The sequence below is a fragment of the Nylanderia fulva genome, unplaced genomic scaffold (genome assembly GCF_048542155.1).
Source record: "Nylanderia fulva isolate GAGA-0341 unplaced genomic scaffold, ASM4854215v1 Scaffold182, whole genome shotgun sequence".
Taxonomy (NCBI): Eukaryota; Metazoa; Arthropoda; class Insecta; order Hymenoptera; family Formicidae; genus Nylanderia; species Nylanderia fulva.
In genome coordinates this window covers 44,325-72,216 of record NW_028190077.1, presented here as the reverse complement: position 1 = coordinate 72,216, position 27,892 = coordinate 44,325, and the positions used below count along the sequence as shown (strand labels likewise).

The 27,892-nt window shown below is 30.9% G+C and overlaps 3 protein-coding genes across 3 annotated transcripts; 1 reads left to right on the top strand and 2 right to left on the bottom strand.

The window, feature by feature from the left end:
- Positions 1–6,197: 6,197 nt before the first annotated feature.
- LOC114946725 (RAB11-binding protein RELCH homolog) lies at positions 6,198–14,588 on the bottom strand. The gene is given in 18 exon segments (XM_029323370.2): positions 6,198–6,528; positions 7,357–7,618; positions 8,231–8,430; positions 8,752–8,843; positions 8,845–8,865; positions 8,867–8,889; positions 9,205–9,475; positions 9,656–9,779; positions 10,137–10,290; positions 10,685–11,012; positions 11,412–11,698; positions 11,880–12,190; positions 12,378–12,622; positions 12,785–12,898; positions 12,998–13,350; positions 13,438–13,596; positions 14,017–14,217; positions 14,395–14,588. Coding segments are annotated over 18 exon segments (3,345 nt in total). The 5' UTR covers positions 14,447–14,588; the 3' UTR covers positions 6,198–6,380.
- Positions 14,589–16,739: 2,151 nt separating this feature from the next.
- LOC114946728 (uncharacterized) lies at positions 16,740–19,996 on the bottom strand. The gene is made up of 6 exons (XM_085481579.1): positions 19,945–19,996; positions 18,166–18,265; positions 17,643–18,084; positions 17,366–17,508; positions 17,034–17,263; positions 16,740–16,780 (listed from the first exon to the last, which is right to left on the bottom strand). The coding sequence occupies exons 1-6, from the start codon at positions 19,994–19,996 to the stop codon at positions 16,740–16,742; spliced, it is 1,008 nt and encodes a 335-aa protein (XP_085337705.1).
- A 1,426-nt stretch (positions 19,997–21,422) lies between these two features.
- Positions 21,423–25,695, top strand: LOC114946731 (F-box only protein 21-like). Its single transcript, XM_085481578.1, has 7 exons — positions 21,423–21,706; positions 23,130–23,450; positions 23,532–23,970; positions 24,117–24,259; positions 24,364–24,456; positions 24,828–25,156; positions 25,353–25,695. The coding sequence occupies exons 1-7, from the start codon at positions 21,546–21,548 to the stop codon at positions 25,490–25,492; spliced, it is 1,626 nt and encodes a 541-aa protein (XP_085337704.1). The 5' UTR covers positions 21,423–21,545; the 3' UTR covers positions 25,493–25,695.
- The last annotated feature ends 2,197 nt before the right edge of the window (positions 25,696–27,892 follow it).

Genomic DNA, 27,892 nt, shown 5'->3' with positions numbered 1-27,892 from the left:
GTAAAAATAGGTACTTTTTGAAAACACATAATAGTGTAAGTTTGAAAATAAAAGCGTAATTTCAATTATAATACACGATAGAAATTATATTGTATTATAATATAATACAAAAATAGAATTTTCTATTATACGAAGGCATAAGAAAAGTGTGTCTAATAGAAAGAAATTGAAAAAAATTTAAATTAAATTCTTCAATCGATTGCACACGAAAAAAATGTCTTATAATTATAATGTGTTTAAAGTCACTCTAAAAATTTATTCGCATTCATTTAAGATCTCAGTTTGGTCGAAAAATCTTTATCACGATCATTCCTCAATTCGCAAAGTTCATTTCAGATATATTCAATATATGAATTGGATTTAAATTCATCGACTCGAATCTTCGGGAGTTTTTTTTTCCAAAAAATTTGCCCTCCCGAGGCAAAAAGTTCTTTTTGCACTTGGAAACTTCACCCATCTTCGATATCTCTCGCAATTTTATCTCGATTCGGATTTTCGGCGTTTTCCCGTCTATTTTTTTTTTATCTCCGGAAATAAGAACGAATCTCTGGAAATCTCTTCCTCCTAATTATTTTCTTCTTTTTTTTTTATTGGAAGATTTCTACCTAGTTTTGAGAAATAATCGCATAGTTTTACATCCTTTTAATTTTTTTAACACGATTCTCGATCCCCTAATTTTCCCTGGGATCGATTTGGATCCGATTGTTTCGGGAAAAATAAGCAAATCATCATCCATTCCCGACCGTCATCGCGATTCCATCCCCTCGCTCTCTTTTCATTGAATTTTCTTGTTGCCTGATCGCGATTCTTCTTTACTCTTCCGCAGTCGCTCCGATGAACGAGCGGCCACTTCCGGATTTTTTTTCTGTGAAAGCTCGATTCCTCTCCTCGTCCTCTCCCTTTTTTTAAGCTAAGCCTCCCGTTTCTTCGCGCCGCGATCGGAGAAATAGATTCTTTCCATTTTATCGACTCCCTCTGACGAGACGTTTTAAGAATTTTTAGTATCACGCCTTCTACTACTTCGGCAACCCAAGTAGCAAACTGACGTCATTAAACGTGTCAAAGTGACGTCATTGGACGTCAAAATGACGTACGCTTGCTACTTGGGAAAGAGAGAAAGAGAGAGAGAGAGAGTGAAAAAGGAAAAAGAAAAAAAAAGCGAGAAAGAATGTGCGCGAGAGAACACACACTAATTCGGAGTAGCTAATAAAAGTGTTGCGAGAAATCGGGATGACTAATTGAGCACGCATTTAAGTGCCTCAAAGTATGCTGTATATTATTGATTATCGATTACCACTATTATATAATATTAATTAGTACTATTGATTGCTCTATTATATATTATTATCTCATCATTTTATTATTATTATTATTATTATTATTATTATAAGCAGGAGCTTTTGGCTTTAGGTGTTATATGATGATGCATATGTACCTACACACACACATACACTACTGTATTTAGAGCGAGAAAAACCAAGATAAAAAAGGTGCGAAAGAGGAAGAGAGAAATCTCGCAGGAGATGGACGTTTCGCTTTTCGTTTCTTCTTTTGTTTTTCGTATATTTTTTTATTACGAATGCGATGGAAAAAAAGGATGCAAGAAAGGAAGGACGAGAAATCGATCTCCTGCGAGAAACGAGGATAAAATGCTGTGTGTATATTGCTATATACTTTTTGAACTTACGATGCTGCCGTTTCATTTATTAATACACACATACACACGTACATACATATATACATACATGCGTACAGGGCGTTTCCAAAATTATAGGATTGTCAGCTGTTTTCTGTTAAATATGATGATTGAGTTTGAATAAATCAAATATAAATAATAGACGGAAAAATGTAGACTCTCATGGAGGATCGTGATATCGCGCTGGAAAGACTTTCCTTCTGGAAATTCTTGCGATTTTTTGCGACGAATTTGCGATTCTGCGACGAAATATTTGGATCGACTCTCTCTCTTGAGAATATTTTTTTTTTTTTTCGTAATTTTTATTCTCAAATGTTTAAATAAAAACTCGAGATTTAAAAAAAATGTACAGATACGACAGTTCATAAAAGGGACGATTGTAAAAGGGCTATTTTAATATTTCCCACTTTTGTAATAGAATGTAATAAACGTGTATATATGTATAAGATAAAGAATTGCGAGACTTTTCATCGTATACGAGAGAGAAATCGCACAGAAATGTCTCCTAAAGTCGCAAGGATGCCGGGAAGGATTCTTCGTGCGTGAGATTCTCTGGAAAATGACATATAATTGACATTACATGTATTGTATATGTATATATACGGGGTGTCTCAGGACCCACGATTTATTTAACCGACAAATTGCGAGAACATATTCTACAAGTGAAAATAGGAAATAGTATATTGTCAATCCGCACGTGATACACATACTATTTTGTATTACAAGTGCAGGCAAAGTAGCTTTGTGCGCGTTTTCTGTGCGCGAGGTGGCCGATCGCACGCCGCCATCTTGCGACGGCACGGTGTGGGAATAGCCGCGTTCCAAGTTATTGTCCACGGCTGAAGCCGTGGGCAATGACTTTGAACGCGGCTCAGCCGTAGGCAATGGCTTTGAATGCAGCTTATTCACTCACCGCGTCGCCGCTAGATGCCGGCGTGGGAAATCGGCCGCTTTCCGCACAGAAAATAGGCACACAAAGTGCCACTTTGCCTGCACGTGTAATACAAAAAATGTTACATGAAGTTCGACTAGAAATACTTTATTACTAGACTATAAACAAATATTGAAATAGAAGAACTTGATTCGATGTAACTTATTGCAGGAAAAAGAATCTTGTACTAATTCTATGTGAAATTCAATTTTGGTTAAATCAGTTGATTTTTTTTGTTTTATATGTTGCAGCTTATAATCGAATGATGAAAAAGATGTAATAGCCTCAAAGTTAAATAATGGATAATTTTGAGCTACAGCCAGTCAAACAACTCGAGTTTTTCATGTTTTACTAGCTGTAAATCAGTAACTGTCTATTATTTATCCTCGAGCCTATTACATTTTTGTTCAGCAGGCCATAAACTACCCCAGATAACAAACTGACGTCATTTTTTGAAATCACTAAATGTCAAAATGACGTCATTTTGACGTTTAATGACGCCAGTTTGCTACTTGGGAGAACATAAAAAATCAGCTGATTTTATCAAGATTTATTTTTATATAGGATTAGTACAGAATATTGAATTTAAACTCTGTAATAAAGCATTACTAGTCAAACTTCATATAACATTTTTTTTTAAATTTTCACTTGTAAAATATGCACTCGCAATTTGTCGGTTAAATCCTGAGAGACCCTGTATATCGTAATTCTCGTCCGCTGCGAGAGAAAGATATCCCAGTTCGTAGTTTCCGAAAGCTTCCCCGTACATCCGGTACAACAAATAATTAGCGGGTGTTAGAGCAAAAAAGGATCGAAACCGGAAGCGCCGTATCTTTTTTTTCTCAATTCGCGCACGCGGTGCTCCAGAAGAGATACACACACACACACACAGATTTATATATATATATATATATATATATATATATATATATATATATATACATACATACATACAGCATATATATATTTTTTTTGTGAAAAAGAAGCGCAATTTTGTCGCCGATTTTGTCTCCAACGATTGTAGTGAAGAATATTTAATGTATATATATATATATACATATATATATGTATATATATTATACGCGTATGTATACTATTGCAAACAAACACACACAAGCGGGTTAGGCTAAGTAATTAGTACATACGTTGATGTATGTGTGCGTAATGTATAATAATAATAATTCGCGACCCTAACGATTATCGCGATTATCCGAGGAAATATATCGCGGATTTGTAATGTTCTCGTAAATTCGCGGATTCGTAAGAAAAAAAATAAGAAAAAAAAGAAAAACAAAAGCGATTCGCACACACACACGTAATCGCGCGCCTTGTCACATATATACACGCAAGCGATATTCCCTAAAGATTTATCAAACGACCCCTCCCTCTCCCCCCCCCATCTCCTCCCTCTTTTCTTTGATTTTTTCTTGGATTAACACTTGGGTTTTTTGGTGTTCCTTTTTTTTTTTTTTTTCGTTTATCCCTTTTCACGCGACGCGTTTCACCCCAGGTAACAAACATACATCATTTTGACGTCATTCAACGTCAAAATGTTATTTTGACATTTAATGACATTAGACACCAAAATGACGTCACTTTGACATTTAATGACATTAGATGTCAAAATGGTCATTTTGACATTTAATGACATTAAATGTCAAAGTGACGTCATTTTGATGTCTAATGTCATTAAATGTCAAAATAACATTCAACGTCAAATGACGTCATTCGACGTCAAAATGTTATTTTGACATTTAATGACATTAGACATTCAAAATGACGTCACTTTGACATTTAATGACATTTTGACGTCGAATGATGTCATTTGACGTTGAATGTTATTTTGAAATGACCATTGAACCAATGACCATGAATATTAAAAAGACCATTTTGACATCTAATGTCATTAAATGTCAAAGTGACATCATTTTGATGTCTAATGTCATTAAATGTCAAAATAACATTCAACGTCAAATGATGTCATTCGACGTCAAAATGTTATTTTGACATTTAATGACATTAGACATCAAAATGACGTCACTTTGACATTTAATAACATTTTGACGTCGAATGATGTCATTTGACGTTGAATGTTATTTTGAAATGACCATTGAACCAATGACCATGAATATTAAAAAGACCATTTTGACATCTAATGTCATTAAATGTCAGTGACGTCATTTTGATTTCTAATGTCATTAAATGTCAAAATAACATTTCGACGTCGAATGACGTCATTTGACGTTGAATGACGTCATTAAAATTCAAAATGACGCTATTTTGACATTTAATGACGTCAGTTTGCTACTTGGGAGCTAGTTTCTTGTTTTTCGATCGCGCACACGTGGAAGGAAAAAAGCGCGGTATAATTATGTAGTCTGTTAATTGAAAATTATAAACGGAGGGATCTAATTAACACTGTAGATACTAATCGCGAGAGAAGATAGATTATGTGTGAGGAAAAAAGAAAAAAAAAATATATATATATATATAATATTGGCCTGCGTTATTAACGGCGTTGTTTTTTTTTTTTAGCGATAAATTCTAGTTAGAATAGAAAAGAGAGAGAAAGAAAGAATTAGAAGAGTAAGATACTGCGAAAGTACTTTGCCCGTTAATTAATTTAATGAGCGCATTACGGCTAATTGAGTGCTATTTATGTGATTTTTTTTAAATAGAGAGATCCACACGCCGATCGAATTTTGGTTCTATATAGTAAACTGAGCTTTCGGATCCCTCTCCCCTTCTTCCCCCTCAGGTCGTTGCTCCTTCCTCCCCCTCGGAGATCGGATACTTTTACAGTGACGTTCGAACATTTTTTGATAATCGGTGTCGCATCAAATAACGAGGATTTCTCCAAGATTGCACCGCGTGAGAATAAATATGTGAAATAATATAAATATAAAAAACGCGACGCGAACTCCGATCTCGTGAAAAAAAAAAAAAAAATTGTCCATTGGGATCGAGTGACGTCGCGGCGGATTCTCTCTGGTGATTATAAATAATATATTGTGTCGATTGATTAAAAGAAAAGAAAAATCACACACAATAGCAACGTTTCGTTGGACGCATCAGGATAAGCTGTGATTATATAAGAAGAAAAAAAATGAAGAAAACAGAGAACCGAGCAAGAGAGAGCGAGAGAGAGAGAGAGAGAGAGAACAGGACGCAACAGGATGTGTATTCCTAGAAAGTCTGATTTTGTAAACTACTTCTACGAGGAAAACACTTGTGTATTATATATATATGATATGCGATATATATGATATGATATACGATATGATCTATGACGTTTGTTTATTACTATGTAAAGTAACAGATTTCGAAATTAAACATTAATTACTGTTAATCATTGCGTCTTGAATCTCCTTTTTTTTTTTAATGCGAATGATCAAAAGAAGTTTTGCCCAAAGGTTTTTTCTTTTTTTTTTTTTTTACGAAACGTGAAAATTTACATGCATACATTCTTTCGCTCTTTAGAACTCTCTTATTTACATATTAGAATCTTTCTTATTACTCTCTAATTATATATCATATTTAAATAAAATTATTTATATATTTGACTTACAATTAGCGATAAAAAAATAAGTTAATATTTATTAAAACAATATTATACAATTATCTCTCTAACAACAACCTTGAATTGCGTGATTTCGAATTACGTAAAAACGTTTGACGAAACACACTCGCGGATCAAAAATTTAATACTCGATTTTTTTTTATTGTTCACAATTGTACGTGAGATTCGGAGGTTTATTTCTTGCGGAAAATACTCGGCATGCTAGGCGATACGGTTTTCTGTTGAAAGATCTTGCTCATCCTTTGCCTCATATCCTCGACACCCTGGCCTACATTCACCGTCGCCATAGATAGGGAGAGCCCGGAACTCGTCGAGAGTGTCCTGAAATGAAAAGAATATTTGCAAAATTATTGGGGCATTTATTGACAGCTATAAATAATAATTAACAATAAGGTGCAATTTCTCTTATAAAATTTCACCTATAACATTTATAATATCATTTACAGTATGTTTCTTTATGATTAATTTATGGTTTAATTTATTATATATTCAGTTTATTATGTATATACAAGTATAATTAAAATTTTTGATATACAGGGTGTCCCAAAAGTCCAGCAACAGTCAAATATCTCGAAAACAAAGGCATTTTGAAAAAAATGATTGATTCAAATAAAAATTGTAGGGCTTTAAGTGGCACATTAAATAGTAATTATTATAGTTATTTTTAAGAAAATGTATACAATTTGCAACACATTTTTTTTAAAAACAATTATGCGTTTTCTTTACAATTGATTTGTTTAACTATTTCATGCATAAAAATATTAAGATAAGATTTATCGAAAACTGAATGTTTTACAAGATATTTTGTATTTTATGTTAAAATACTATATCTTTTAAACCTCATAACTCGAAAAGTAATGAAAAAACATTTTATTATAGTGTTTTGAAAAGCTCTTAAAATAAGCTACATGAATATGTTATCAAAAATTGAAAAATAGTTTCAATTAAAAATATCAAAGTGGAGATTTTACATGGTCTTAACAATGCTATTTATGATGACATTAATATTATTATTAAGCCACTTAAAGCCTGTAACTTTGATTTGAAACATTTTTCTCATAAAGAAAAATTTCTCTGTCTACGAGATATTTAACTATCGCAAGATTTTTAGGACACCCTGTACAGTGCAGAATTATTTTTGTACAATACCTCTCCATCGGCTTCATCAAGTCTTGCTTGGATTCCGCTTCCCTGAGCAACGAGCGTACCGCGTCCTTTTGCTGAGGCAGACACTGATTCACCAGCGTCTCGAGGTGCCTCAGACCCGGCAGCACCGTTTCAGAAACGCATTGGCTACTTAAGGGACAGTAGACCAGGACCGAATAGGCTTCCACCAGCGCGTTTACCAGCTCGATCTTGCGGCTGTGTTGAAGCGCAAACGAAGCAATCGTCGACAACTGCGTGGCTATTACTGCAATTGACAATACGGCGATATTAATATAGAATAATACTGACAGATACAAGTAAAATTCACGTAGCGAGACATAAGAACAAATTAATGATTTTTTTAATCAAAATATCCCGCACTCATCTTAAATAAACTGGTTTCTTCATACATTGCTATAACTTAAATGACCTGCTGAACTGAAAATGCAATTCCAAATAGAATATAAAATATTCAGGATGATAACGTCATGATGTCATTTAAAATTTTTACATGCACAATTATTTATTTATTCTATTATTCACGCATATTCTAACAATATTCAAAGCAACATACATTTTTTGAAACTTATATTAAAAAATTAAGCATGCCCTCCTTGTGAATAAACACTGGAATTTATTTGCAATTTTATTTAATATAAAAATATTAAAATAATAAAATAATAAAAAAATCCCTTATTACATATTTTGTTCAGCAGATCATAAACTACAAATAATATAAAATAACCAGCTGATTTATAACGGAAATCTATTTTACATAAGATTAATGTGAGGTGCTTTAGAATTACATATTCAAATGTATATTAATAAGAAATTAAGAGAGATAGATGGATGAGTTAAGGGTAATGATTATACTTACTGATTTCTATGTAATTTTGCGGACAAGTGGGAGCGACGGACGCGAACGTGGTGACTAATGAGGTCGCCAGAGTTTGCGAGAGTCCTTGAGGATCTTTCGCGATCGTTTCCAACGTCAGACGTGCTTTATCACGGGCTTCCCTCACCCTGCACTCCGTTATTATACGACCCAACGAGGAGATCGCGGCGCACCGTACGTCACTGAAAAGATTTCTTTCATTACTTCACAGAGAGAGGAGAGATTCATTACACTTTAAATAATTTTATATAGAAGAGGACTTGTGTTTGTGCATCGTTTGGATATTTTTAAAAACGTAAAAAGATACAATAACTTGTATAATTTTAGTTTATAAATATTTAAGCTTCCTGGGACCTCGCCGCAGTCATGTTAGATTGTGACGTCAGAGGCGAGAACCAGGAGCCTTAAGATTACCGGAGCGAGATTTTAAGGAGCTAATGATGCTAAACTGAATCTAAGGCCTTCAGATACATGTATGCATATAAGAAAAAAGTATCTTTTACACTTCAGGGTCGCTGGCGAGCGTTACGATGGCCGGCACGATTTTAGTGTTTGCCAGTCGATCCGAGACGTGGGCGATAGCGGAACCGAATAACAGTCGCCGTTGCGCATCTTACAGGTCGACCTCTGATGTACCACACCTGCAAAGAAGAGAGAAACTGTACGAGATCGATCGAGAAGATATCACATTATAATATCAAAATATTGCATATTAAGTCTAAGAAAATAAGATAATAATGCTACATGTGTATATATCTTTAACTTAACTTTACTATTTTTAAGAAATATATTTTAATATAAAATAATTGTCGCTTGATAAATAAAAGAAAAATAAGTATTTTTTAAAACCTTTTATATAATTTAATATGTACTATTTTTTGTATTAGCATTATTTTTTTCACAAGCTAATAAGCTAGAAATATAAGAGAAAAAAATAAGATATATCTGGCACGAACCATCCCATAAACTAGCAAGCACGTATTCTTGTATTTGCTCGCGAGTACATAAAATGCTCGCGGCGATTTGCAGCCAGGATATGCTTGTGCCGCTCATGGAGAGCACCACGAGGAATTGTTTAAAATAGTTTGCGAGCTCTGTGGGATCGAGAGTGCTAAGGATCACCAAGTAGCTAGGGATCAACATGAAGCTCATATTCTTCCTGTCTGTCGATAGTGTTGTCAATTGTTTCTCGAGTTCTGTTACTTCCGGGGAAAATACTGTCTGTATCTAAAATAGTATTTATTTGTAAAATTGTTTTAAATATGCCAATATATAATATATTAATGAAAAACTTAATAAATTAAGAATTTTTGAAAGAAAAAATGTTCAAAAACTAAAATTGTAGAATCTACGAAACTTTCACATTAACGACGAATTTTTGTTTAAATGTAGAATCTTTATATTTACCCTGGATCGTGTGATATATTTGCCAAAGCCCACGCATAATGAGTGAATGTACATAAGAAATGCCTTCAAAACGTTTTCATGCGCTGCATCCGCACACTTCACCATTTCCAAGACATCAAACACTCTGCAAAAGCGGAACAAAAATATTCTCTGAGATTAATATTTCAAAATATAATTAATTAAATTCGTCGAAAAGTCAATGTTTGTTAATTATTAAAATTTATTTTAATAATTTTCAAATAAAAAAATTAATTTATTAATGTATTATCAACATTATATTATATTTTTATGTGAGAATATTTTTTCATCATTATTACATAATAAAATTAAATAATAATGTTATAAATATAATAATATAATTGTATAATATAATATATAATAATATATAATATTATGAATATAATATAATATAAATATATTATTTGTAAATACAATAATATATTTCTACATTATGTATAAGAAATAAATAACATTCACGTACAGTTTTTTCGTAAACCATTCTAATTCTGGCCAGGATGCATCCTCCCAGGATCTGGAGAAGAAAGTATTGAGAAGAACGCCGATGTCTACCGGACCCTCGTAGAATATCCTCGGATCGATGATATTGGAGTGACACAAGTCCAGAAATTCCTCGGCTGCACCACAAAGTTTCTAGAAAACTTTTGTGCTTTTGTTTTTGTGCGAGCTTTTTATGCAAAATCTCTAACAAGAAATGCTCGACGCTATTTTTGGATCTTTGAAAATTTTAAAATTCTAAGAGTTTTAAACTTTCAATATTTAACTTAAATTTTTTAATATTTTACTCGAACTAAATTCTTTCAAATTTATGAATATTTCTTTTTTTTTAATTTTACAATCTTTAAATTCTGGAATTTTTGAATCTTCAGATTCGACAGATTTTTATATTCTATTCTTTTTTAAATCTTTAAAATATTTATTATATCTATTTCCTCCTATATAATAATAAAAAATATATATATTTATATACTTGTCATTACAGATTCTCATTCGTTTCTTCTAACAACTCACACAAATCCGGCGACGTTCCGTCCTCGACGCAGGCTCGTACCTCGTCGGAATCGGCGACGCATAAAACTGTATAGGGCAGAATATATTGTAGGATAGCGATCGACGGCACCAATTTCTCCTCGTCGACGTAGTCCTTGTTCGGCGAAGTGTGGGAATGCGTCGGCTTCAACTGATTCTTCACTTTCGAGATTACGCGCGGCAGCAAATTCAGATGCAGCCTCTTCAAAGATAACGCCCATTGTGCCAGAACTGGTAACAATACTGAGGATGCCGTTACGACGACCGTCGACGAAGTGTCATTAAGTGCAGTTAACGCCAGTTCCTCGCACTGTAATGTACATAAATTTATATGTAATGTTAAAGCTAGAAGTATTATTATATTTCATATATATTCTATATATAGTATATAAATTATATTTTTATATTATTATAAATTTTATTACACACACAGATTTTATATTTTTTTATATATGCAAAATATATTTATAATATATTTATTTTATATATATATATATATATATATATATATATATATATATATCTTGTGTGATATGTATGAAAATTTAAAAAAGAAAAAATAAAAATATATTAAAATAAAATACATATATATATATATATATATATATATATATATATATTAAATATATATAAAATAAAAATAAAATATATATAATAATACATATATTTAAAATGAAATAATATTCTATATATGTATATATCTCTTTACCTGGAAATATTTGTCAGGATCATCCATTAAAGCTATAAGCAGTGCTAGACTTCTCACAACACTAGTTCGAACAACAGGATCCTTATCTTCCAATAACATCTGTTGCAGCATCGATAGCATCAGCGAGTTCCTGATGGAAGCCGATGTATAGGATGCCAGCACAGAGCAACATTCAACAGCTAATAGTCTTCTCTCTGGATACTTGTGTTGGCTCTGCTCCCAACAGATTGTTAGGATTTCTTCACCTTCCAATGGCTCTTCCGCAAGTTTTGCCATTACGACTAAACCTAATGATACAACAAGAAATGGAAAGAAACTTGGCATTAATTTAGTTTTCAATGAATAAAAATTCTAAATTTTTAAATCACATAAATATTGTTGAAAGCAAATTCTTTTGTCTTAATCATTAAGCGATTTAAATTTAATAATATAGATCATTAAATTGGAAATTGAAAATATTGCTCCAACCAGCCAATATCATTTGCCGCTCGTCCTCCTGCGGCCTCTTTTTCAAATTGAACAACAGCTGTAGCAATTTCTCTCTCTCGCTGGAATTGGAATGCAGATGAATCGCACTGAGAATCAAAGGAATAATCTCTTCGCGCTTGTTAAGGATGATGTTGGGTACTACACGTGGCAAAATATACGTCAAAATCTCGACTAATGTATCTCGCGTGACTCCGCGTTTCAATGACTCCTCCATCGAAGATATTGTTGATCCCGAAACGTTCGCCAAGCAATGCGTTGCTATTTCTACTTTGAACTTTGTCGGCAAATCCCTGCAATATATATTAAGTTAGAGAAATCTTTAAGCTCTTTTCTAAATTTTACATCATGAATCTATTATATATATACATATGTATACTCTGTAAAATTTAGTTTATTTGCTAGCTCCAATTAATTTTGATTAACTCGATACAAAATTCTACATTGCTAATATTAAATATGTATAATAAAATAATTAACCTGGAGGATGCGGCTGGTAAGACGGAGGATTTCTCCGTAACATTTACTCTAGGTAATTGCAGCCTAGTCCACTCTTTGTCTCCTGGATCTGTCTCGTCTAGGCTAACTACTGCAGAAGCGCTATCATCTTCTTCCGGTTCCTGAGTGGTGATTGACATGTCCCTTGGTAATGATTCAAGCAGTTCAAACTTGTCAGGAGTTGTCGAGCTGGAATTGATGGTACGGATAGTTCCACAACTACCTGACTGTAAACATCAAAAATTTTTTTTTATGCAACATATAATGTGTTATTGTTCAAGTATTAAACTTTAAGAAATTTTAGAATATGTATAGATTTAGAATTCTTTAAATTTTTACGTTATTGATTGCAAAATGTTTTTATATAAAAAAAATTTTAATAGGCTCACTTTGACTGGATTTTCTATAACATTTTCCTTGTGTGATGAAATAATGTCTTGGAGAGCAGTTTTCTCTTGTTCCAACACTGTAATTTGTTGCTGTAACCTTTCAATCTGTTCTACCTGTAAGGAATACAGAAATACATTCTAGAATTTGAGAATGGATATATTTTAGCTTCTCAAATTTTATAGAAGCTCTATTAATTACCCAAAATAACAAACCATTTCCTGAGATTCATCCTTTTGCGCTTCCACTTCTTCGAAAACAAAGTCCGTTTGTATGGCAACACTGACAGACGAGGGTTTGTCATATCCATTGGCTCTCATAAACTCCCGATATATCTGTAATAATTCTGCAGGTTTTGGTATATCTAATCCAACATCTTGCCAATCCTCAAAGTCTTGATCTTCACACTCGTCACTGTAAGTAATCGAAGTAAGCTTGTAAGATCTCGCCAGCAAATATTCATTGATGAGAAAATTCAGTGCTCGCTGTTCATGTGGCTTTATGGGCAGTCCGATGGTGGGATTCTTTTCAGAGCTCTTGTCCGGTGTCTTCAGTGTACCTTCCAATTCTGAAATTTTTAATCATAATATATTATTAATGGAAAAAGCATATTATATAAATCAATATGAAAACGTACTATGTAAGCAAAACATACCTGTTACTACAGTTAGATTAGCACGCAGCGCAGAAATATTTTCTCTGGCCTTGCGTAACTCAAATTCCAGAATAGCAACTCTTTCATCAACGCCAGCTCCATCCTCCGAATATCGCGTCATGTCCAGAGAATCCAAAGTCGCCTGACTAGAAGATCTGGCTAATATGTAATGTTTCATTTTATTATTATAAATTATTATATATTAATATATCAAATTTTTTGTATAAATTATTACGTTGATATGTTATTTTATAGTTTAGATTTCTTATATGGTGTTATGTTTTTTTTTTTTTTTTTTTTTTTTTTACAGAAGGAAAGTGGAATGTAAATTGTAAGATGTAAAGGCTAATGTACAAAATTGAATTCCTTAGCAGCAAAATAAACTCTATCTAATCTAATATATTGATATATCAATTATTATATATGTAATATTATAAATATAAATATATATATATATATATATATATTTATAAAACAAAAGAAGAAAAATAATCGGATTAATTTAATAATTTTTTTAAAACAAGATATATATATATATATATGTATGTAAATGTAGAATTTTCTTCACAAAATACATACGCATCGGGGTATATGGTTCTGGTTTGATGTTGGAGTTCTCGAAATTGTTTGGATTTGAAAAGAACTCTCTAAGAATAGGCAGCTCCTTGCCAGCTTCGCATAATTCAGCGTGCAATTCCAGAGCTGTCAAGAGAAGCTTCTCGTTGAGAAGCTTCGTGGCCATCTCTTCGTAGGATATCGACATCCTTGGAGCCAAGTATCCTGAAGTAACAGTCAATATGAACAAAAAACTTATTCCAAAAGAAAACACATAGTATACGTATATTATTGCAACATACGCATTTAATTATTAGACAATTATACTTGTAATCGAATAATATTGTTAATATATATATATATATATATATTTTTATGAGGATCGGTAAATGAAAAGATAACCTTTATTGTTCGCGGACAGTGACTCTTTCGACTCTGCGATCGAACTTGTCATTCTGTTGATTGCGCTCAGGTATTTCTAAAAAATGACATTTCCACGTAAGACAACGTTAAATTGTCTCGCATACGCTCTGACACACTAAACACGCAATACATATGTAATGAAAGGTGATTATTTATAGGAAAATCCAATGACAACTCACCCGACATCACGAGACGTTGCGTGACACAGATGGGAAAGTCGATGGTAAAAATGTCTACAGAGAGCACGAAACATGAGAGTGGCCACCGGGATTCAGCGGCAGCGTGTACTAGTACGCCCCCAGACAAAGTGGACATAAATTAAGTCGTGACGCTCGGTAAAAAGCGCGGTAAAACGGCTGAGTTAAACAAGGACCAACGATCCATCGAGTATTATTTTATTCCGTTTTATTTGTCTACAATCGCAGAAACAAGGAAACCGAATAATTTCATAATGTAAATATAAATCATAATCTAAGAGTCTTGACGTGTTGTCAAACCAACACATGTTCATTCTTGACATCTTAAAATTATAATTTTGTTTTTATTTTCACAAGTATGTTTCGCTTCTTTTTATTATTTTGTAATATTGTTAAGTGAAGTAATTTTTTTATTGTATTAATCTCTGTACTGTATTTCTTCTCTATGTATATCTAGATCACTTGATAAGGACTCAAAGAAGGATCGAAACGTTGTGATTTAATAAATAATATTTGCCAGTACGGTCGAAAGAATAGTCCTACTTTTTTTTTAAATTCTGTCTGGCGATTCTCAAATATCTACGTTTTTATAAATCATAATAATTAAGGTTTCTGTGTGTTTAGGATATCAATATTGGAAAACATCAATTTAGGATATAACATTTTTATTTCTGCGTAAAATTTAACATTTCTTAATGTATAACAAATGTACGAATTTTATACTTTCGAAAATGAAACATGCGAGAAAAAACAATTGGCTAAATCAGTAAATATTGTGTCTAATATTGCGAACAATGTTGGTTCAAACGTTTGATAAAGTGGTGGCCAGAATTCCTTTATAAAAGTTCAAAAAGATTATCTACAAATTGAAATTTATTAATAATACAATGTATTCTGAAAAAAGACAGACGAAATAAAATATATATAAAATCATATAATATAGACATTTGTAAAAATTAAGAAAATATAAATTAATTGCAGCTTAGCACTTTCAAATTTTTACTTATTTTTTTATGTAAATATTATTAACTTGTAGAAAATATGTTCTATTTTGTGTTATGCTAACGTCTTTTGAATGACGCTAATAATGACAGTCATCATAAAGTGTTAAAACTCAAAAAGAACAAAAAGTCACGATAGTGTCATAATGATGTCATTTTGACCTTCTGTTCTCCTTGGAATCTTCCTCCTTCCTATCTTTAATGCTACATAAAAACCGTGAAAATCGATGAGAATAATTAATAAGTAATTATAATTATATATAAAAAAACCGCGCAGCAAAATGATCAAAGCAGCTTAATATCATGTAATATTACTTATATGTGTTACTACACCGTAAACTTATAAACTTAGTCTTATAATATAAAATTTCGTGAAAGTTTTCTTCTAAATATCGCAAAATGTTATTCATAATTTTTAATTGGAGATTTTGTCATCTGGGTAATTACAGCGGCGTTTTGCGGATAATGCGTCTCTATGCGTGATGTCTTTGTGTATAGGTGTGTGTGCGTGCGGGCGGTTTGATGGAATTTAAGGATTTTGTCCTCCGTGTAATTATAGCGGCGTCTTGCAGATAAAGTTTCGTTAGCATTTCATTTGGTACGTAATGCGTATTTTCAAATTTGCAAAAATAGCGACCAATTTCGTAATTATCGATCCATTTCGGCCCTGCTAAAATGAGATTATCTAAAATTAAAAAAACGCAAATAAGAAACAATGTACAAAAAGTGAAATAAATATAATTAACAAATTAATAAATAAAACTATAAAAAGAAATAAAATGTTCGTAGAATAAAAAAATATATAATTTTAAATAAAATACGTTTAATATGATACCTATATAATATATTCATACCTTCATTTACATAACATATTTTATTATTATCGGTAAGAATAATATAATTTGTTTGTCGCTTTGTAAACTTATAATTGTGACAATGATTCAACGGCAAGAAATCTGTTTCCATTGTGCGATTTAATAATATAAGCCAATCATTTATATTGAATGTAAAAATTTCATAACGACTGTCTGTATGACGATCCCATCCGATTATGACGCCGTCGCAATTATTGCAATCATCACGATGTGTTACGATCATTCCTACCGCAAATTTTACGTCCTTTGTTCTAATGAATTGCCCTGTCCTTTTTAAACAAACTACTTTGATCTGAAAGTATAATGTTACACTTTAATTTATCATTCTTGCCATTTAATTCTAAAATATACATTTATAGCAAATTTAATTACCCTTATTATTAAATTATAAATAACTATAACTCATAATATATATAACTGTACGTGTCAAAAAGAAAGAAGAGAGAATTTTTTTTATTACTATTATAACATAATTTAATATATGCGGCATATATAGTGCAAACATACTTCAAAGTCACTTTTATGAAACGAATAAATTCTATTACGCTGCACAATCTGAGAAATGTTGTTATAGTGGTATGTCACATCCGCAACTTTTAGCATTATCTCGTTTCGCATATCACATCGTTCTCTTGTATTAAAGCTTTCGCAATGTAAAGGATCCTCACAAAATAAATGCTGCGACTTCCACCAATCTAGTTTATTAACAAAACAATCCGGGAATTTTTCAAAAGTTAAACTAAAACATCTTTCATTTTCTGGATTAATCTTGCCACTGCAAAGCAAACAAATTATTTATCTATTATGCGCACCTGTGTATGTAGAAATACCTTTTATAAGATTTAAATAATTCCAAATTTAATTTTATACTACTTACTATCTGGATTTCCAGTATATACAGTGGGATAGATCTGATCGTTCACCGAATCCTATAATGTCGGAACGAAGACCAAGTCTTCTTGCCACGCTGTGATATATTATTAATAAAATAATGTCTTGTCCATATCTACTTTTTAGTACCTATGCCAAAAATTGCAATAAATTAATGAGAGAATGACAGAATTTAATATATAAACAACCAAATGGCCATGCTCACAGTACGATTTTCTTCTTCTGACGCCACATATAGTTATAATATACATTATATAACTTACATTATCTATACACATGAATTCCAGATTTGTATCGTTCACTTTGCACGGCCGAAATTTTAATTTGCGAAATATGTATTCGTCCAATGCATCGATAATCTGAATTCCTTCCGCTTCGTTCCAGTGATTATCGTCTATATTATTGTTTTTCCAATAAGAAAAAGCAAATGCGGACGTCGAAAATATCGAATGACCTGGATGTTCTTTTTTCAGATAATTTTGTACCTCTAGTGCGATATGATCCAAAAATTCTACTACGTACGCGTAAGTTACATCCTTTTCGATTTGTAAAGTTTGAGCTACATTAAAGGCTGTCCATTCCATAAGCCTCGCTCTCTGAGATGAAGTAAGAAATTTGTGCAATCTTAATTTTATATTATATTTCCATATAGAGTTAAATAGTTTCTCGTGATAATATCTTTCGGTTAAATCGCAATCAGTTCTTCTGAAAAATTTACATATTAAAACTGTGCAAGAACATAATCTATAGAGATGTTAGCACTATAAGATATATTAAGAATCTTACCGTGGAGAATGTGAAAGCAAGCTTTTTAGCTCATCATTGTAGAAAGAAAATTGAGAGCATTTTTGATTATAATAAAATACCTCCTCATAATTATGTATGACTAAATAATGATCATATCAAGGAATTATATGTTCAAAATTCACACAACTATCGATTGATACTTTGTGACAATGCATATATCTCATTTGTGACACGTATTTTCGAAATTGTCTCGTATAATTGATACCCAATTCTATAAAGTTCATAATTTGTTTCTTAGATTTGTATTCTTCATGATCTTTAGTCTTAGACAATATGTCACAATATTTTTTTAAAGAAGGCCATCTAAAATTGAAACAAAAAATAATTTAATAAAGTTTTCAAATAATATTAAGAGTTCTTGCAGCATCATTAATCAAAAAGTTCAGAGGTATATATTTTTAAAATAATTATAATTTTTTCATTTAATTTAATTTCATTTACATATTATATTTATTATTTAGGATACTTCACAAATTATTCAATTAATTGATATAATTTTATAATATTACAATTATAAAAAGTACTTTTTTTTATTTATATTTTGTCAATTATACATTTATATTTCTAATTTTTCTAATTTTTAATTATATTATATTTATTCATTTTTTAATTATATTATATTTATTCATTACAAATAGTAAGAATCTTCTCTCGACCGTACTGGCAAATATTATTTATTCAATCACAACATTTCGACCCTTTTTTGAGTCCTTATCAAGTGATTTGTGAAAATAAAAATAAAATTATAATTTTAAGATGTCAAGAACGAACATAGTGTCGATTTGACAACACGTCAAGACTTTCAGACGAGTTATTGGAGTCTTTGTTTTAATAAATTAATGTATATTGATTTTGTTATTAAATTTGAAATATAGAAATATATATATATATTTATAAAATTTATTAAATATCCCGAAAAGTATCACACTTCATTATTTGATTCCATATATGTTAATGATTACGGATTGGAAATGAAAGAAAAGTAATAAATATATTGGATGACGATTTTCGAATATATATAATTTGAAATTATAGAAAATCCATATAAAATCGTTATATTTCTACAAAAAAAATATTATATAGACAACACATACGCGCGCGTCATTGTCCAATTTTTTTAAATTGTATTTAATTTTGTTTGTTAACAATAACTGTTAACCAAATGTAACTCACAATGCATATCTAATCGTTGCATCGTCGCAGAAAAAAGTACAATATTTACGAGAATCGACTTGATTTGCTTTTTTTAGAAAATGATTGTTTATTAAATTCTCTTTATTCAACTCTCTATTTTATTATATTATACTTTTTATATTTGTAATTTTTAAAATAAAATTTTCAAATATTACTATGATGCAATGTTCGATCTATTCATGAAAATTTACAAACAACAAGAAATTACCTTTGAGAAAATTTTGTTTCCATATACTTTGTATAGCTGGCTGCGAAACGAAATTGTTTGCAGACGCATCGGAAATTAATGATATCCTCGATGGTAATATCCTTGTAGCCGAGAATGATGGGTATCAATTCCTCTGGTAAGGATTTTATCGTTGCCATTATGACAAAAATTCGAGAAAGATCACTATAGAAAATTATACAAACTGAAGTAATTGCAACAAATTATTCGCGAATAATTTAATATAATAACTGGCTGCTTCTAAAGACATTAAATTTTAGACTGCACAACACGTGTTCGATGTTAACACTGCGCACGTTGTCCACTTCCTGTCCATTATTTTTCTCAAATAGGTATACCTGAGGTGCTAAAGTAGTCCCTTTCGTCCTGCATTATCTTGTGATGTGCCATACGTAAAAGAGAGAAACAAAATAGTGTCCGGTAATTAACGGAGCAATGATTAAGGGCGGATTCTCAGGCCAATTTGGAGACGATTTTTCCTTAGCAAAAATGTTGAGAAGTCAATAATTTTCGGGTTATAAGCGATTGAAACAAATGGGTTTTTTTTAAAACTAAACGTTTTGAAGTTAAAAGTCTAACATAATTACATTTTTTAGTTAATTTTAGGTAAAGTTTACTATAATAAAATTTTAATTTGAGGCTTAATTATAAAGATTAATGACAAATATTAAAAAGTTGTATAAAATGATGACCTTTTCGACATTTTTGCTGAAAAAAATCGTTCCCAAATTGACCAAAGATTCCACTTGTAATCGTTGTCCGTTTATTACCGGACACCCTGTATATTGTTGGAAACTCTATTGTGCCATTTTCATTCTACAATGAGCCTGTCAGACAGAAGAAGACAGAGAATCACAGAGAACAGTATTAAATTTGTAACGGCGTAGCCGTTACTAACGCCTCGTGGGCCGATCACCCGCCCGCCACTTGAGGCTATGGCGCCTAAGGCGCCCCTAAGCACAAAATCATAACTGATACACGGGTCACCCTACCCCAGGGGCGCCCCACTACAACCCCCAGAGGCGCCCCACTACGACGCCGGCGTTACCCCCCACCACAGCCTCGAGGTAGAGTGGGGGAACCGCCGGCAGGGTATATAAGCCGGCTCGACGGATGAGCCGGCACCAGTCCTGCTCCAGACCTCCTAGCCAGGCAACGGGCTTCTCGTTGTTACGCCGGGTTTCCCGGTTTCTGGCCTCCTACCTTTAGTATCGGGCAACGGGTTTCTCGTTGTTACGCCGGGTTTCCCGGTTTCCGGTCTCTTCCTGTTACACGCCGGGCAACGGGTTTCTCGTTGTTACGCCGGGTTTCCCGGTTTCCGGTCTCTTCCTGTTACACGCCGGGCAACGGGTTTCTCGTTGTTACGCCGGGTTTCCCGGTTATAACGCGTAAAAGTGCGAAGCAAATATAAAAATAAATCATCTTTTAAATTATGTATCTCTTTAAAGCTTGCACGACACGAAGTAACACATTAAAAATTTTAACAGATTTTCAATTTTTCAAACAAAATGTAGTTATTTTTATTTTATATATTATTTACAAAAGTACCATTTTCCTATTTCGAGAATTTTTTTTAACTGTTACCCTTTTTTGTGTTAATTTAATATTATTCTGTAATTCTCTATTTTCTTCTGTCTTGAAGGTTCATTGTAAAATAAAAATGGAACAATAGAATTTCCAACAATACATTTTTTTTCTCTTTTCTCTTTTCTTATGGTGTGCATCACGTGACACCGTGCACGACGGGAGGGAGCATACTTTAGGTTCGCAGGTAGAAATTTCAGAGAAGAGTGGACAGAGCAAGAACAACGTCCGTAGCATTCACATCGAACACGTGTTATGCGAATTGAAATTTTTAATAATTATACGCGAATAATTTGTTGCAATCACTTCGATTTATATAATTTTCTATAGTGATCTTTCTCGAATTTTTGTCATAATGGCAACGATAACATCCTTACCAGAAGAATTGATATCCATTATTTTCAGCTACAAGGATATCACCATCGAGGATATCATTAATTTCCGATGCGTCTGCAGACAATTTCGTTATGCAGCCAGCTATCCAATAAAGTATATGGAAATGAAATTTTCTCAAAGGTAAGTTTTTGTTGTTTGTATATTTTACATGCATAGATCAAACATTGCATCGTTAGTTTTGTATATTTGAAAGTTTTATCTAAAAAATTACAAATATAATGAATATAATAAAATACAGAATAGAATCTATTAAATAATCATTTTCTAAAAAAGCAATTCACGTCGATTCTTGTAAATATTGTACTTTCTTTTTGCGACCGTGTGACGATTAGATATGTGTCTCGATTTGCATTCATTTGCTTAACAATTATTGTTTCAAATCAAAATATGTATGTGTTATCTATATGGTATTTGTTTTGTAGAAATATATAACGATTTTCTATAATTATGCATTTTTTATAATTTTGGATTATATACATTCGAAAATCGTCGTCCAATCTATTTATTATTTTTTTTTCATTTCTAATCCGTAATCATTAACAGATGGAAACAAATAATAAAGTGTGATAATTTTCGGGATATTTAATAAATTTTATATATATTTCGATATATTTAAAATTTAATAAGAAAATCAATATACATTTATTAAAACAAATAGTTAAAAAGACTCTAATGAACAATGGCTATTAAGTGAGTTTATTAAAAAAAATTTTATTTTATTAAATACTATTCATCTTATAATTTTTCGAACACAAAAAGAGTACACACTTTTAGATTATTTTTCTGATTGTAAATATTCCCCATTGCGTTTAATAAAAACGTTCCAGTGTTCTGGAAGTGCCAGGATATTTCTAGAAAAGTCTTTTACCTAAGAACATAAAGACACTCATGTAATGCCTCCTTTACTTCATCGTCGGACTTGGAGATCGATTCTTTATTATAGAATACAACTAGATAATTTTGTATATTCAAGAAATAACGCGATAAAAAGTATTCAAGGTTTTTAGTTGACACATTTAATAAAAACAAACGCGTAAAAAACGCTTTAATGAAAGACAAGACGCAGAAATTGGAATTAACGCGTATAGTTAAATATTCAAAATTCTTGCTTTAAATCTTGTCCATTTTAGCTCCTTATACGTAACATAATTTTTATAAATACATTATATAATGAAATAATATTTTTAAATAATTAAAAAGTTTTATTAAAAACACATGCAACCGGTGGCTTTCCGTCCATTTTCATAACGTAATGAATAAATGTAATATAAAATAATTAGAAATTATAATATAGCATACAAGTGTATAATATGATAAAATATAAATAAAAAAGAAAACTTTTTATAATTGTGATATTATCAATATAATATATCAATTAACTAAATAAGTTGTAAAGTATCCTAAATAAATAAAATATGTAAAAATCAAATAAAAAATTATAATTAATTTAAAAATATATTGCTCTGAACTTTGTTTAATGATGCTGCAATAGAACTCTTAATGTTATTTAATAATATTAAATCATTTTTTGTTTCAATTATAGATGGCCTTCTTTAAAAGAACACTATGACATTATGTCTAAGACTTTTAAAGATCGTATAAAATGCAAATCCAAGAAAAAAATTATAAACTTTATAAAATTAGGTATCAATTATAGGAGACAATTTCAAAAATACGTGTCTCAAATGAAATATGTGCATTATGACGATGAATCAATCGATAATTGTGTGCAATTCGAACATATATTTCCTTTCCATCTAGGACAGAGTAATTATGAAAAATTCATATATCATTGTGATCGAAGATTCACCATATTTTCTTTTTACAACGATGAGCTTAAAAGCTTGCTCACACATTCTCCACGGTAGGATTCTTAATATATTTTGTAGTGCTAACATCTTTATAGATTATGTTCTTGCACAGTTTTAATATGTAAATTTTTCAGAACTGGTTGCGATTTAACCGAAAGATATTATCACGAGAAACTATTTAACTATATAAGGAATTCTGAAATAAAATTAAGCTTGCGCAAATTTTTGACTTTACCTGCTAGAGGGTGGCTTATGGAAAGGATAGCTTTTAATGTAGCACAAACTTTACAAATCCAAAAGGATGTAAGTTACGCGTACGTAGTAGAATCTTTGGATAATATTGCACGAGAGGTACAAAATTATCTGAAACAAAAACATCCAGATCATTCGATATTTTCGACGCCCGCTGAATTTTTTTCTTATTGGAAAAACATTAATATAAACAATAATCACTGGAACGAAGCGGAAGGAATTCAGATTATCGATGCATTAGACGAATACATATTTCGCAAATTAAAATTTCGGCCGTGCGAAATAAACGATACAATTCTGGAATTTATGTGTATAGATAATGTAAGTTATATAATGTATATTATAACTATATGTGGCGTCAGAAAAAGAAAATCGTACTGTGAGCATGGCCGCGCGCGCGCGTTTGTTTGTTTATATATTAAAAATACTGTCATTCTCTCATTAATTTATTGCAATTTCTGACATAGGTACTAAAAAGTAGATATGGACAAGAAGTGATTATATTAATAATATATCACAGCGTGGCAAGAAGACTTGGTCTACGTTCCGACATTGCGGCATTCGGTGAACGATTAGAACTATCTTACTGTATACATTGGAAATCCAGATAGTAAGTAGTATAAAATTAAATTTGGAATTATTTAAATCTTTTAAAAAATATTTCTACATATACACAGGTGTGCATAATAGATAAATAATTTGTTTGCTTTGCAGTGGCACGATTAATCCAGCAAATGAAAGATGTTTTAGTGTAATGTTTAACAAATTCCCGGATTGTCGTGTCAACAAATCAGCGTATCAGAAGAGGTTGCAAAATTTATAACGTAATGATTTTTTACCGTGCAATAGATTAGGTCGAATATCACCATGTGAACTGCGAAACAGGATACTGCTAAGATGTACGGATTTGACATACCACTATAACAACATTTCTCAGATTAAGGAGCGTAAAAAAATTTATTTATTTAAAACAAGTAGCTTTGAAGTATGTATGCACTATACACACCGCATTAATTAAAATATATTATAATAGTAACAATAAATTCTCTTTTCTTTCTTTTTGACAGGTACAGCTATATACATATGAGTTATAATTATTTATAATTTAATAATAAGAATAATTAAATATGCTATAAATATATATTTAAGAATTAAATGGCAAGAATTATAAATTAAAGTATAACATTATACTTTCAGGTCAAAGAACTTTGTTTAAAAACAACAGGGAAATTCATTAGAACAAAGGACGTAAAATTTGCGGTAGGAATGATCCTAACACATCGTGATGAATGCAATAATTGCGACGGCGTCATAATCGGATGGGAACGTCATACAGACAGACGTTATGAAATTTTGACAGATAATCTAAATAGCGCCAGATGGCGAAATAATTCAATGCAAATAGACTACTTGCCTTTGAATCATTGTAACAATTATCAATTTACAGAACAGCAAACAAATTATATTATTCTTACCAATAATAATAAAATATGTTACGTAAATGAAGGTATGAATACATTATATATCATATTAAACGTGTTGTATTGAAAATTATATATTCTTATATTTTACGAACATTTTATTTCTTTTATAATTCGATTTTTTATTGATTTCACAGTTATAAATACATTTTATTTATTAATTTGTTTATTATTTATTTTACTTTTCGTACAATGTTTCTTATTTGCATTTTTTAATTTTAGGTAATCTCACTTTAGCAGCGCCGAAATGTATTGATAATTCCGAAATTGGTCGCTATTTTTGTAGATTCGAAAATACGCATTACGTACCAAATGAAATGCTAACGAAACTTTACCCGGAAGACTCCGCTGTAATTACATAGAGGACTAAATCTGCGAATTAATATTATGAATAACATTATGCAATGATTAGAAAAAAAATTTTTTTAAATTTTATATTTTAAGACTAAATATTATATAGTAGAAACTATGACATTATTATAGTGTATAGGTGGCTTTCCGTCCATTTTCATAACGTAATAAATAAATGTAATATTATATAATTAGAAATTAGAAATATAGCATACAGGTGTATAATATGATGAAATTTAAATAAAAAAGAATACTTTTTATAATTGTGATATTATAAAATTATATCAATTAATTGAATAATTTGTACAGTATCCTAAATAAATATAATATGTAAAAATCAAATAAAAAATTATATTTATTATAAAAATAAATTGCTCTGAATTTCGATTAATGATGCTGCAATAGAACTTTTAATATTATTTGAAAACTTTATTAAATTATTTTTTGTTTTAATTTTAGATGGCCTTCTTTAAAAGAATATTGTGACATATTGTCTAACAATAAGACTATTAAAGATCGTAGAAAATGCAAACCCAAGAAAAAAATTATAAACTTTATAAAATTGGGTATCAATTATACGAGACAATTACGAAAATACGTGTCTCACATGAAATATATGCATTATCACAATGAAACAATCGATAATAGTGTGCATTTCAAACATATATTTTTTTCCCATCTTAGAGACAGTAATTATGAAGAATTCATATATTGTGATCGAGGATTCTCCATATTTTCTTTTTACAACGATGAGCTTAAAAGCTTGCTTACACATTCTTCACGGTAGGATTCTTAATATATTTTATAGTGCTAACATCTTTATAGATTATGTTCTTGTACAATTTTAATATGTAAATTTTTCAGAAGAACTGGTTGCGATTTAACAGAAAGATATTATCACGAGAAATTATTTAACTATATAAGGAATTCTAATATAAAATTAGAGTTGCGCATATTTTTGACTTTACCTGATAGAGCGCGGATTATAAAATGGATTGCCTTTAATGTAGCACAAACTTTACAAATCCAAAAGGATGTAAGTTACGCGTACGTAATAGAATCTTTGGATAATATCGCACTAGAGATACAAAATTATCTGAAACAAAAACATCCAGATCATTCGATATTTTCAACGTCCGCTGAATTCTTTTCTTATTGGAAAAACATTAATATAGACGATAATCACTAGAACGAAGCGGAAGGAATTCAGATTATCGATGCATTAGACGAGTACATATTTGGCAAATTAAATTTTCGACCGTGCAAAGTGAACAATACAAATCAGGAATACATGTGTATAGATAATGTAAGTTATAGAATGAATATTATAACTATATGTGGCGTCAGAAGAAAAAAATCGTACTGTGAGCATGGCCGTTTGTTTGTTTATATATTAAATATACTGTTATTCTCTCAATAGTTTATTGCAATTTCTGGCATAGGTACTAAAAAGTAAATTTGGACAAGAAATGATTTTATTAATAATATATCACTGCGTGGCAAGAAGACTTGGTCTACGTTCCAACATTGTGGCATTTGGTGATCGATTAGAACTATTTTACTGTATATATTGAAAATCCAAATAGTAAGTAATATAAAATTAAATTTGGAATTATTTAAATCTTTTAAAAAATATTTCTACATATACACAGGTGTGCATAATAGATAAATAATTTGTTTGCTTTGCAGTGGCACGATTAATCCAAAAAATGTAAGATGTTTTAGTTTATTATGATGTTTTAGTTTGAGAAATTCCAGTATTGTTGTGTCAATAAACCACTGTATCGGAAGTGGCAGTATTTTTATGGTAATGATTCTTTACCATGCAAAAGCTTAAGTCGAATATCACCATGTGAACTGCGAGACAGGATACTGCTAAGAGTTGCGGATTTGACATACCACTATAACAATATTTTTCAGATTATGCAGCGTAATAAAATTTATTCATTTGGTAAAAGTGATTTTGAAGTATGTATGCACTATACACACCGCATATTTTAAAATATATTATAATAGTAATAAAAAATTTTCTCTCCTTTCTTTTTGACATGTACAGCTATATACATATGAGTTATAGTTATTTATAATTTAACAATAAGGGTAATTAAATTTGCTATAAATGTATATTTTAGAATTAAATGGCAATAAAAGATTTTTAACTTTGCCGGTGTCGGTCAATGAATTGCTTTCTAATTTGGTTTTAAATGGCAAAAAATGATAAATTAAAGTAAAACATTAAATTTTCAGATTAGAACACTTTGTTTAAAAAAAACAGAGCAATTCATTAGAACAAAGGACGTAAAATTTGCGGTAGGAATGATTGTAACACATTGTGATTATTGCGAAATCAATAATTGCGACGGCGTCATAATCGGATGGGATCGTGAGACAGACAGACGTTATGAAATTTT